This window comes from Cucurbita maxima, unplaced genomic scaffold, assembly GCF_002738345.1.
Source record: "Cucurbita maxima cultivar Rimu unplaced genomic scaffold, Cmax_1.0 Cma_Scf00033, whole genome shotgun sequence".
NCBI lineage: Eukaryota > Viridiplantae > Streptophyta > Magnoliopsida > Cucurbitales > Cucurbitaceae > Cucurbita > Cucurbita maxima.
This window is the reverse complement of record NW_019272049.1, coordinates 690,510-703,173: the sequence shown is the minus strand read 5'-3', so window position 1 is coordinate 703,173 and position 12,664 is coordinate 690,510. Positions and strand designations below refer to the sequence as shown.

Genomic DNA, 12,664 nt, shown 5'->3' with positions numbered 1-12,664 from the left:
TAACTCGAAAAATTTTCTTATTATTAGTATTATGTTTAAAAAAATATTTATGAAAATTTAAAAGTAATAGGTAATGGATTTTTTTTAATTTTTTTAAAAAAATTAAAGGTATATATATATATTTTTTTTTTGAAGTTTTTAAAACATATATTATTTAGAAAATAAAATATATTCTTTAAAAAAAAACATAAAACATAAAAACACATGTTAATAAATTAATTAAAAATTTTAACTTAATATTAACCATTATTTAAAATTGAGATTTAAACATATAATTGTAAATATATGAATATGATAATTATTGAACAGAAAATGATTAAACAAATAAAAAGTAGTAATTCGGCAATAATTTTTGTTTTCGTTTTCCTATTTATTTCCACTTTTGCGCGATCTTGTTCTTCCTCTTTGTTTCATTCGTCTGTTACTTCGCAGATTCTTCACCAGAAGTTATGGCGGTTCGGCAATCTTCTGCTACTCAGCTTGAGCCTTGGAACAGCCTTCACGGCAAAGTGGTGATGGTCACCGGAGCCTCGTCGGGGATTGGCCGTGAGTTCTGCCTCGATCTTGCTAAAGCTGGTTGCAAAATCATTGCCGCTGCACGGAGAATCGATCGACTCCAATCTCTCTGCGACGAAATTAATCGGTTCGGTGTCTCCTCATCTTCCTCCGTTGTGGCGGTGGACGGCCCTAGAGCGGTGGCTGTGGAGCTCGATGTTAGCAGCGATGGAAAGAGCATCGAGAAATCCGTCAGAAATGCTTGGGATTCGTTCGGCTTCATCGATGCGTTGGTGAACAATGCCGGTTTTAGAGGTAATCTCTTCGTTGGACGTTCGAATTTCTTTTTTGTTTGATCCTGAAGGAAACTTAGGTTGGATATTCAAAATTTTCGTAGGTTTTAATCGGAATTTCTAATTCAAGGTCTTACGAATCTCGAGATTAGAAACTGTTAATATTCAATTCATTGCAGCAGAATCTCAATTAGTAATTGATCTGAATGTATGTGATAGATCTGAAAAATGACGAGGCCAGATTAGTTGTGAAGGGTTATTGAATTGATTTCTTCGTTCATTTTGATTGAAGAAGAAGGCTATATTGTTTACTCTGTATTTCTATGGCCAATTCATTATATCACAGGCACTGTGAAGACTTCTCTAGAACTGTCCGAAGAGGAATGGGATCAAGTGATAAGAACCAATCTTAAGGGGTCTTGGTTGGTATCAAAGTATGTGTGCAGACTCATGCGTGACTCCAAACGAGGTGGATCCGTTGTCAGTATTTCTTCAATTTCTGGCATTCAAAGAGGGCAACTTCCTGGTGGCCTTGCCTATGCTGCTTCAAAGGCAGGCATAAACTCTTTGACAAAGGTAATGTTAACGTAAGCTTAGTTTTACCCTTTAAGATTACCGCTAGCAAATATTGTCCTGTAAGGTTTTTCCTTGTCCCGTCAAGTTTCTTAAACGCGTCTATTAGGGAGACCTTTTCTAAGAATGTTTAAAATGCATCTGCCAGGGCTTTCCCTTTTTCTTCACACCCTTATAAAGAATGTTTAAACGCGTCTAGGACTTTCCTTTTTTTTCGACGCTAGGTAGAGGTTTTTACACTCTTATAAAGTATGTTTAAAATGCGTCAGCTAGGGCTTTCCCTTTTCGAGAGGTTTCCATTCTTGTAAAGAATGTTTTGTTCTCCTCTCCAACTGATGTGAGATCTCACAATCCACCTCCTTTCGGGGAACAGCATCCCCATTGGCACTTGTTCCTTTCTCCAACCAATGTGGGACCCCCCAACCCACTCCCTTTGGGGTCCAACGTCCTTGCTGGCACACCGCCTCGTGTCCACTTCCCTTCAACAGCTCAGCCTCCTCACTGGCACATTGTTCGGTGTTTGGCTCAGGATACCATTTGTAACAGCCCAAGCCCACCCCTAGCAAATATTGTCCTCTTTGAGTGGTTTTTTCGAGCTTTCTCTCAAAGTTTTTAAGACGCTAGAGAGGTTTCCACACCATTATAAGTAATGTTTTATTCTCCCATTGTGGAATCTCACACGTTTTATTCTCCCATTGTGGAATCTCACACCGAACACATTCTTAAATGCATCTTTTCCATCCAACTTTCACAATTAGTTTATCATGGATGGTTTGGTTTGATTGCATATGCAGGTAATGGCTATTGAATTAGGGCCACACAACATCAGAGTAAATTCTATAGCGCCTGGACTTTTTAAATCCGAGATAACAGAGGGTCTCATGCAGAAAGATTGGCTAAACACTGTGGCCTTCAAAACTAGCCCTTTAAGGACATTTGGAACTACTGATCCAGCATTAACAACACTCGTTCGATATCTGGTGGACGACTCTTCTAGGTACATCTCGGGCAACATTTACATCGTTGATGCTGGAGTTACATTACCTGGTTTCCCAATTTTCTCATCCCTTTGAATATTTCTGCTCTTCTGCTCTGCTCCAAGTATATTACACGGCTTAGAACGGTTAACCTGTAACAGCCTAAATCCACCCCTAGTAGATATTGTCTGCTAAGGAGATATTTTCTTAGACTGTTCTTCCGAAAATCGATGGCAGCCTCTAGATTTTCGGTTACTTTTGCTACTTTAAACAATGCTCAAACCAATAAAAAGATTGTGTTTGGTGAATAGGAATCTTGAAAGTTGAGTCCCATTTGTCTGTCCCTTAAACTTGTTTAGACCCTTTAGTCTACTCCATGTGAAAAATTAAGAGACAGAAAAGGAGTCTCCAAACAATAATAAATCAACAATAGTTTATTAAAGTATTAATTTAATTTCTTTTTACAAATAAAATAAAATTTTATTAAACAAATGAACGACTTATTTACTAAAATTATTCATTAATTAGCTAACAATATCTAAATTATAATTAATTAGTTAATTGGGAATGCCTAACTACTGGTATAGAGGTAGTTATAGAGGTACTAAGCTTTTTGGGATTATATTGATACTATTGAAGATTTGTACACGACTTTGTTAAAATAGTATCATCATTTAGTTGACGAGGAAGGGCATACCATTTGTATGGAATGATGCGTGCAAGGCAAACTTTCAAGATCTAAAACAGAGGTTAGTGTTAGCCCTAGTGCTCACATTACCAGAAAGTTGAGAGGGGTACGTGATATATAGTGAAACCTCCAAGAAGGGACTAGGATGTGTATTGATACACGATAAGGTGGTTGCTTATGCGTCCCGTCAGTTAATAGAGCATGAGAAATACTACTCCACACATGACCATAAGAGTAAAATATTTTTTCACCTAGAGAATTGAGCATCAACTATTTCACCTAGAAAGAACGGAACATGAGGCAAAGAAGGTGGTTAGAATTGGTGAATGATTACAAAATAGATATTGAGCACCACCGTGTTAAAACAATTGTGGTTGCAAATGTCCTAAGTCGAAAAATGGTACACTCGTCCGAGAGTCACGAGTACAAGCAGATTTCAATTAATTGTCTTTGACAGTCACGAGTACAAGCAAATTTCAATTAATTGTTTTTTTACGGTTCTTAAATAAAATGAAAAGACTCATAAAAGGTGATTCTCTAAACATTAGAGTAATTACTTTACATGTATATAAATATTATTTTTCATGCAAGATAATTTTTTTAGCTTTTATCCTACAAGACAATAAGACCAAAGAGCATTTGGGCTTATACATTCAGACCCAAGTGGTCTAATGAATGTAAAAATAATAAAATATTGTTAATATTTTATCCGAGGGATGATTATTCAATATATAAGTATATTTACTAAATGCAACCTTGTCTAATTTTTTTCAAAATTTGATGAAAAATGAGACCAAGGATGTGACATGAGTCACTTTGGTCAAGTGGTTAAGGCGTGTGCCGGCTAAGTATATGGGGTTTCCCGTGAGAGTTTGAATCTCTCAGGCGACCTGTTTTTTTAATTCTTTTGTTTCCTTTAGGATCTTGAAAATGACATTTTTAAAAATAGAGATATGTTGGTCATTTACCATCCAAAATCTTGGTCTAAATCCTCAACATATTCCAATAACCTTTGTAACACTTAATTTCTTAAACCATGATATAAGGTGAATCATCAAATTTAGGTCACTTAGAGGTCATTATGATATAAGGCGAATCTCAATGAAGTAGTGAAAATATCTTTACCAATGAATTTTTATTTTCAAGGTTAGCGGGGATAGCTTAGTTTGGAGAGCGTCAGTGAAGATCTGAAAGTCACGTGTTTGATCCACGCTCACTGCACCTAATTCAAGTTGACTAACTTGCATAACCTGACTATTCAATCTAAAATGAGTGATTATTTCTTTTTAAAATTTCAAATTTTCATTTTCAATGTTATAGGGGATAACTTAGTTGGGATAGCATAATATTGAAGATTTGAAGGTCACATGTTCGTTTAACCTTCACCACACCTGATTCAAGTAGTATAACTTACTATCTTATATAAATTTAGAGACGATTCTTTTTAAAATTTCAATGAATCAGCGTAAATAATTTTACTGATGAATTTTCATTTTAATGTTAGCGTGGATAGCTCAATTGGGAGTGCGTATGTAGATCTAAAGATACCGTGGATTCTAATTCTTTATTTGACTATAAATGCTCTATAAGACTAAAATGCTCTATAAGTCATTTAGTAAAATGACTCGTTTTATTGCATGGAACAATAAAATTGATATTCCTGTAGAATTGTCAATACATTCTACTTTCAATGCTGCTAAGTTGAGTCCCTTTGATGTAGGTGATGATTTTTTTGATTCGAGGATGAATCTTGAAGAGGGGGATGATGATAAGAATCACGGTGTATATTCTACTTTCAATGTTGCTGAGTTGAGTCCTTTTGATGTAGGTGATGATTTTTCTGATTAGAAGACGAACCCTTTTGAAGAGGGGGATGATGATAAGAATCACGGTGTTCCAACTCGACCTATTACACAACCCAAGGCCAAGAAGATTCAACAAGCATTCATACTTCATCTACAAAATTGGATAGGCTAGGTACAATCATCATTTCATGTGTTACAAGTTGATTCGTTTAAGTCAAGACCATTTGGAGATTCAAAAGTAAATATTTGCACGGATGAAGTTGCAAACATCATAGAAAACTTTATTTATTATTTTAATTTCATAAAGTTTGTAATGCTCAAATTGATTTCGTCTTCTATGTAGATTTAAAGGCATCGAGATTAAATCACGGCCACTAACTTCTTTTGTGGGAGACTATAAATACCCACAAATTATTATGTAAAAGCATATTTGTGGTCAATGAAATTGATCTCTCAAGTTGAGACGTTCCCCCTTATAGAAATCTGAGCATATCTTTGTCGTTTCTAAGTTTCATGCAATTCTTGTAGTAGATTGCATCTGAGTTATTCAATCAAGCCTTGATCAAGTTCGATTGTGGAGTGACTCAATTTAAAAAAAGGTTCCAAATCTTGCTTTTCACTCTTAGATCTCATAATCTAATTCTATCTATTGGTTGATCCAAATTTTGTATAAGAAGGTGTTAATTTCTTTAATACAAGAGTTCTTGCTTCTACAAAAGCTTGGCTCGTTGGGCTGAAGATTACTGTTGGTCTATCATCCTTCAACGGGATCTTCTATCCCCATGACTTGCTCTGATGCCGTCGTTCTTCTAACGTCGATAACACGTCCAGTTGTCGAGATTGGTAATGTGAGTTTGTAACCCATCCATTGAGGTTCTTGGAATGATTCTATAGCTTATCATTTCCATGTTGGGAGTTGGATCATGGGTCTTGGGCGAAGAAATCCTTGTTTCCTGCCCTTTGAGTTGAAGGGAGTGTCACAAGGCTAATTTTTTTTTTCAATTTTTTTCAATTTTATTGATTTTTTTTAGTGATTTTATTTTATTTTTTTTCAATTTTGTCAAACTCACTCGGGTGCTCATCTCAATCATTTCAGCCTTGTTGGCGTTCAATAAGAGAGACGTTGGAAATAACCGATAACTGTTCAACTGGATTATCACATTAACAATTTAAATCAAATAAAGTGACATTAACCATTTGAATCACCTCAACCCCACCTGTTGAACTTGACCAAATGTCTATAACATAACACAAACAAAAGTACAAAGTAACACAAACAAAGGTACAAAGTTCATAAAAGTCTTTTTAATCTAAAATACCATTGAACTTGACCATTATAGTGCCTCTGAAATGTAGGTAAAGTTTAAATTCGGGTCTCCTTGTCAAACTCACTCGGGTTTTCATCTCAACCATGATGGCGTTTAACAAGAGAGACCTCGAAAATAGCCGGATTATCGCATTAACCATTTGAATCATCTCAACCCCACTTGTTGAAATTGAAACAAATATCTATAACATAACACTAACATAGGTACGATGTTCATAAAAGTCTTTTTAATCTAAGATACTATTGAACTTGACCATTAAAGTGCCTCTCAAACTTAGGTAAAGTTTAAATATAATTGGTGGCAAAAGATGAAACTATAAAATAAAAAGAAATAAGAAAATAAAATTCCATTTCAGAGAATCAAACCAGAACTCCTATGTGAAAGCCAAATATCCAAACCGTTGGATAACAATGAATTTTTAGTGTAGTTGTCCTGGAGTCTTTTTTTCTAATCGCTAAGAGTTTTACTATGATGTTTTGGGTAATGTCTAACTCTTTGACACGTTCTTTCATGTGTGTGATAGAGTTCTCAGAGTTACCGCGACGTTTCGAGCTGTTCGATCGTGCGGCTCTTTCTTCAAAAGAGTCAACATCAAACGTCAGATCTTTGATTGGCAACCCATTCAGAGGAGCGTTGATTGCATCGATTCCATCAACAGTCTTCCCATGAGTTTATGGTGCATGACCCATTTTTTATACCATTCACCTTCAAGCGCCACCATAGTTTTGCATCATCCATGAGATGCATTGCGACCAACGTAACTCTTAGGTCCTATGAGCAAGTTCCAGTAACCTTCAAGTATTGTTCTTCGTCAAAAATAAAGCTTTTTTATTTCTTAGCATCCCGGTTTCCATTTAAGGGGTTTTGTTCTTGGATTTAAGTTTGTTAAGCCCACATGAACTTGGCTTGAGGTGTGGGTCTCTACAGCCCAACTTGTCAAACTCACTCGGGTGCTCATCTCAACCATGATGTCGTTCAACAAGAGAGACCTCGAAAACGATTGGATTATCGCATTAACCATTTGAATCACCTCAACCCCAGTTGTTGAAATTGAACAAAATATCTATAACATAACTCTAACAAAGTTATGAAGTTCATAAAAGTCTTTTTAATATAAGATAGAAATTGTAAAATAAAATGAATGCCAGATATCCTGACCGCTGGATGAAATGGATTTTTGGTGTAGATGTCCTGAAGTCTTTTGTCAGATCGTTGAAGAGTTTTAGCATGATCTTTTGCTTAATGTCTAACTCTTCGACACGTCCTTCCCTATGTGTGTTAGAGTTGTCAGAGCTACCACGACGTTTCGAGTTGTCAGAGCTACCACGACGTTTCGAGTTGTTCGATTGTGTGGCTCTTTCTTCAAAAGAGTCAACATCAAAAGAGTCAACCCATCCAGTGGAGCATTGATTGCATCGATTCCATCAACGATGTTCCCATGAGTTTATGGTACATGACCCATTTTTTATACAACTCACCTTCGAGCACTATCATAGTTTTGCATCGTCCATGAGATGCATTGCGGCTAACGTAACTCTCAGGTCGTATGAGAAAGTTCTTGTAGCCCTCAACTCTCAGGTCTTATGATAGAGTTCTTAGAGCTACCACGACATTTCGAGGTGTTCGATTGTGTGGCTTTTTCTTCAAAAGAGTCAACATCAAACGTCAGGCCTTTAATTGGCAACCCATCCAGGGGAGCGTCGATTGCATTGATTCCATCAACGGTCTTCCGATGAGTGTATGGTGCATGACCCATTTTTTATATCATCCACCTTCGAGCGCCACCGTCCATGAGATGCATTGTGGCCAACGTAACTCTTAGGTTCTATAAGCAAGTTCCTGTAACCTTCATGTATTGTTCTACGTAAAAAATAAAGTTTTTTAATTCCTTAGCATCCCGGTTCCCATTTAAGGGTTTGTGTTTTTGGATTTTGAGTTTGTTAAGCCCAACATGAGCTTGGCTTGGGGTGTGGTTCTCTACGACCCTCCTTGTCAAACTCACTCGAGTGCTCATCTCAGTCATCTCAGCCATGATGACGTTCAACAAAAGAGACCTTGAAAATGACCGGATTATCACATTTACCATTTGAATCATCACAACCTCACTTGTTGAAATTGAACCAAATATCTATGACATAACACTATTAAAGATTCAAAGTTCATAAAAGTCTTTTTAATATAAGATACTATTGAACTTGACCATTATAGTGCCTCTCGAACCAAGTTCATAAAAGTCTATTGAATTTAAGATACTATTGAACTCATCCATTATAGTGCTTCTCAAACCTAGGTAAAGTTTAAATATAATTGGTGACAAAAGATGAAACCATAAAATAAAAGAAATAAGAAAATAAAATTTCATTGTCGAGAATCAAACTCGGGTCTCCTCGATGAAAGCCAGATCTTCTATGTAATGTCTAACTCTACGACACATTTTTTTATGTGTGTGATAGAGTTCTCAGAGCTACTGCCACGTTTCTTGTTCTTCGATCGTATGTCTCTTTCTTCAAAAGAGTCAACATCAAACATTAGGTCTTTGATTGGAAACCCATCCAGGGGAGCGTCGATTGCTTCAATTCCATCAATGGTCTTCCCATCATTTTTTGGTGCATGACTAGTTTTTTATACAATTCACCTTCAAGCGCCACTATAGTTTTGCATCGTCCGCATTGTGGGCCAACGTAACTCTCAAGTCCTCTGAGCAAGTTCCTAAATCTTGAAGTATAATATCAAAATATATTAACGTATTGGATATGTTAAATATTAAAATAAATTGATGTGTATCATAAACATTAAATAAAAATATATATTTGAAATTTGAATGAGATTCATATTAATTAAACATATATTATGATATTCTATGATATTTTAATATTTATAAATAAGATATTATATCTTAATGTATTGGGTATTCAAATATATAATTTGACAAAAATTATCACAAGTTCACCGTAAATAGAATCCTAAAGTTAAGTCAAAGAGCATCAAACACTAAATACTCTGACATTTTAGGTGATATTTTGCATAGGGAGGTGATAAGGTCTTCAAAGAGCATGTGGTCATGTCTGACATTTTAGGTTATGATACTGGTAATTAACTAAACCATTGAATAAGGTTTTAGAATAAATAAGATATCAAATCCAAAACAAAAATAATTTGATAAAAAAAATTTAGAGTCAAATGTTTTTATAAAATTTGATATGAAATTGGGATTTCAGAAAATTCTAATTTCCTAAAAGGACAAATATAAAATAGCATTTAATGTCCAATTTAGAAAGTATGAGAGGAACATCATGCCATTTATGCTAAAAAACGCTCCATTCGAATTTCAGAAGATTATGAATGATATTTTCAATCCTTTCAAAAAATTTCAATAGTTTATATTGATGATGTGTTTGATATTTTCTAAAACCATTAAGATCAACACTTTAAACATCTACATACATTCATTAATGTAATCAAAAGAAATCAGCTAGTTGTGTCCATACCCAAAATCAAATAATATCAAACTCAGATCCGTTTTCTTGGATTTTAAAATTTATTGAGCCTTATAAAACCCATCCAATGGTCCATTGTCTCAAACTTTCGTGATGTACTATCCTAGAAAAGCCAACTTCAAAAAAAATTATAGGTTCTCTCAATTATGTATCTTAAATCCTTCAAGATATCAGACATATTTACAAATGTCTTGATGAGTGTCTTCAAAATAATACAAAGTCTTGATTTATAAGGGATATCTCTACACCCCAAAAAAATCAAATCATTAGTCAAATAAACTCTCTGCTTAAGTCTTATTGACCTAAAGACAGATCTCATAGTTAAACCTGACGCATCAAATATCGGATATGGATATCTAAAATTATCAAAGAGGACAAGGGATCAATTATCATATTTCATCCAAAAGCCTGAGTGGCAATAAAATATCACTTGACATTGGAATGTAATTTGAAGACATTTTATCTTTGGGAGTTGAATTACATTTAAGATTATTTATGTTATGTCTTATTTTCTTCTATTTGTATTTAATAGCTTTTGGTAGTTATGTCTTATTTTCTTCCATTTGTATTTAATAGCTTTTGGTAGTTATGTAGCTCATGTTTGAATTATCTTTTTGGCGTATTTAAATTCTTGTAATATTCAAGTTTGAAAACATTGTGGAATACAAAAACTCTGTGTTTGAAACCATTTGGGTGTTCAAACCTTGTTTTTAGGTTTGGTGTTAAAATCTATTCATTGGATCACGATCAAGCTAATTCTTGAGTGAGTCGTCTTGGAATCTAAAAGTGACAATCATAGATTCCAAGTTCAATCTAAGAGTTATTGATCTTTCTAACCTGCTCTTGGTTGAAATCAATTCGTTAAGTTACCTTCTTGTGAAACTTTGCAAGGATACTATGACTTCTAGCTTTGCAAAATCCAGCGTTGTTGGCGCTTATCAAAATCGCTGCTAAAATAAAGTTTAACAAGGGGTTCTATGGTGTAGTGGTTAGTACTTTCGACTTTGAATTTAACGACCTGTGTTTAATTCCCGATAGGTAATCCACCAATTTATACAAAATTGGTCCATAGCCGATTCGGTAGGGTCACTTTTGGACCGATAATCTGTAGAAGGGGTCACTAAGATTGAGATCATACAAAATGGGTCCATAGTTCAATATTATAGCATTTGACTGCAAATCAAGACGTCACCAATTTGAACCTAGTTGGGCCCTTCTATCTTGGATAGTAATTTGTTACACTTTTTGGACCGACACTATGTCTAAGAGGTCACTAAGGTTAAAATCCTACAAAATGGATCCATGGCTCAGTGGTAGAGAATTTGACCGGTCACCCGTTTGAACTTGGTTGGGCCCTTCTATTTTGGATAGACACTTTTTACACTTTTGGACTGATACTCTGTAGAACAAGTCACTAAGGTTGAATTCATGTAAAATGGGTTCATAGTTTAGTGGTAGAGCAATTGATTGCACATTAAGAGGTCACCTGTTCAATTCTTGTTGGGCCTTTTATTTTGGACAGACACTTTGTTCGATTTTCTCTCGACCCACCGAGCCGATTCCAAACCTTATTCCAAAAGTCCTCCACCACATATAACCATGTACTTAGAACCTAAGGGCCACTATTCTTTGACAAGAACTAAGATATCATTAAGAAAAGAGTGTGTATCCAAACACCCACTATGAACATGTTAAAAACTTACAATTAGGCTACTTACTCGAATAAGAATCACCAAAACTATTTTTGATGTTTTAAAATGATTTTTTTTTTTAATCTTTCTCTTATTTTGTACTAAGAACCTATAAACTCTATTTTGAATATAATGTAAATATATATGTTCATTATATTTTAATTCTTTTTTTATTTCGAGAAAAGATTTTACTTTGTTTTTTAACCTCTTTTAACTTGCAATCCGTGCTTCGAGAACCTACTGAAAATGGGTCGTGACTTAAACATAAAAAAGTAATTTTTTAGTATGAATATTAATATAAGTTGCATTCCTATATTGACAAAACCATTAGTGCCAAAAATATTCATGAACTTTCAAAACCAGTGCCCTTGACATTCTGCATAAATCATCTCCCTTTTTGTTTTCACTCCTCTTCTTCAACCTATGACCCATTAATATTTCATCTCCTTGTTCTTTTAACTTTTTAAATACCCTTATTTCATTCCTAAATCTATAAAATGTCTCATATTTTTATTCATTTTCTCTTTTCTTAAATATCAAAATCTTAAATAAAAAGAAAGATGCTCTCTAAAATATTCTCCTTTGCTAGTAATTTCACATAATGTAACATTTTAAAAATGGGTAAATTAAAAAATCCTACATTAATATATTCTTAATTTCATGTAGTCTTCATAAGTTTGCCAGCGACATTGTTTGTTGTCGAGCTTGAGAATGTGAGTTTGTAACCCATCCATTAGGGCTCTTGGAATGATTCTCTAGATTATCCCTTCCATGTTGGGAGTTGGGCCATGGGTCTTGGGTGAAGGAATAGTTAGTTTACCGCCCCTAAGAGTTAAGGAAGCATCTTGAGGCTAGTTTCACATAGTATCATTGTCTTTCAGATAACAATTCTTTTCTAATTTATCTAAATTTTTTAAATATGGGTTAATTTCCAAATGCATGCTAACACCCTTATTGTTGAATAAATGACATAAAACTAGTTTCACATAGTAACGTTGCCTTTTGCTCCTATTGGTGGAAGGATAATAGGTCAATTATACCTATAGGGTAGTTTTAAGCGTGACAACGAGACTAATTTTTTTTTTTAGTTAAAAATTAGAATTATAACAATCTGCCTAAAATCCTCGGACTAATTTTGCTTCAATTCTAAATGTGATAAATGACCAATTCCTACTATTTTTTTTTTCTATATTTTGAAATTATTTTGAGCACTTTTCTCTTATACTTATAATTTTACATTTTAAGGTTTTAAATATTTGTGTAATATTATTATGATTATAAGTCAACCGAGTTAAGTGGAAATAAATTTTGAAGATG

The 12,664-nt window shown here is 34.4% G+C and overlaps 1 protein-coding gene across 2 annotated transcripts; it reads left to right on the top strand.

Moving 5' to 3' along the window:
• Positions 1–379: 379 nt before the first annotated feature.
• LOC111467249 (3-oxoacyl-[acyl-carrier-protein] reductase FabG-like) lies at positions 380–2,648 on the top strand. 2 transcript variants are annotated; one of them, XM_023112104.1, is made up of 4 exons: positions 380–810; positions 1,135–1,364; positions 2,156–2,467; positions 2,546–2,648. In XM_023112104.1, the coding sequence occupies exons 1-3, from the start codon at positions 450–452 to the stop codon at positions 2,432–2,434; spliced, it is 870 nt and encodes a 289-aa protein (XP_022967872.1). In that variant the 5' UTR covers positions 380–449; the 3' UTR covers positions 2,435–2,467; positions 2,546–2,648. The 2 variants fall into 2 exon arrangements, with proteins under 2 accessions (XP_022967872.1, XP_022967870.1); XM_023112102.1 differs by having other exon boundaries at positions 381–810; positions 2,156–2,648.
• The last annotated feature ends 10,016 nt before the right edge of the window (positions 2,649–12,664 follow it).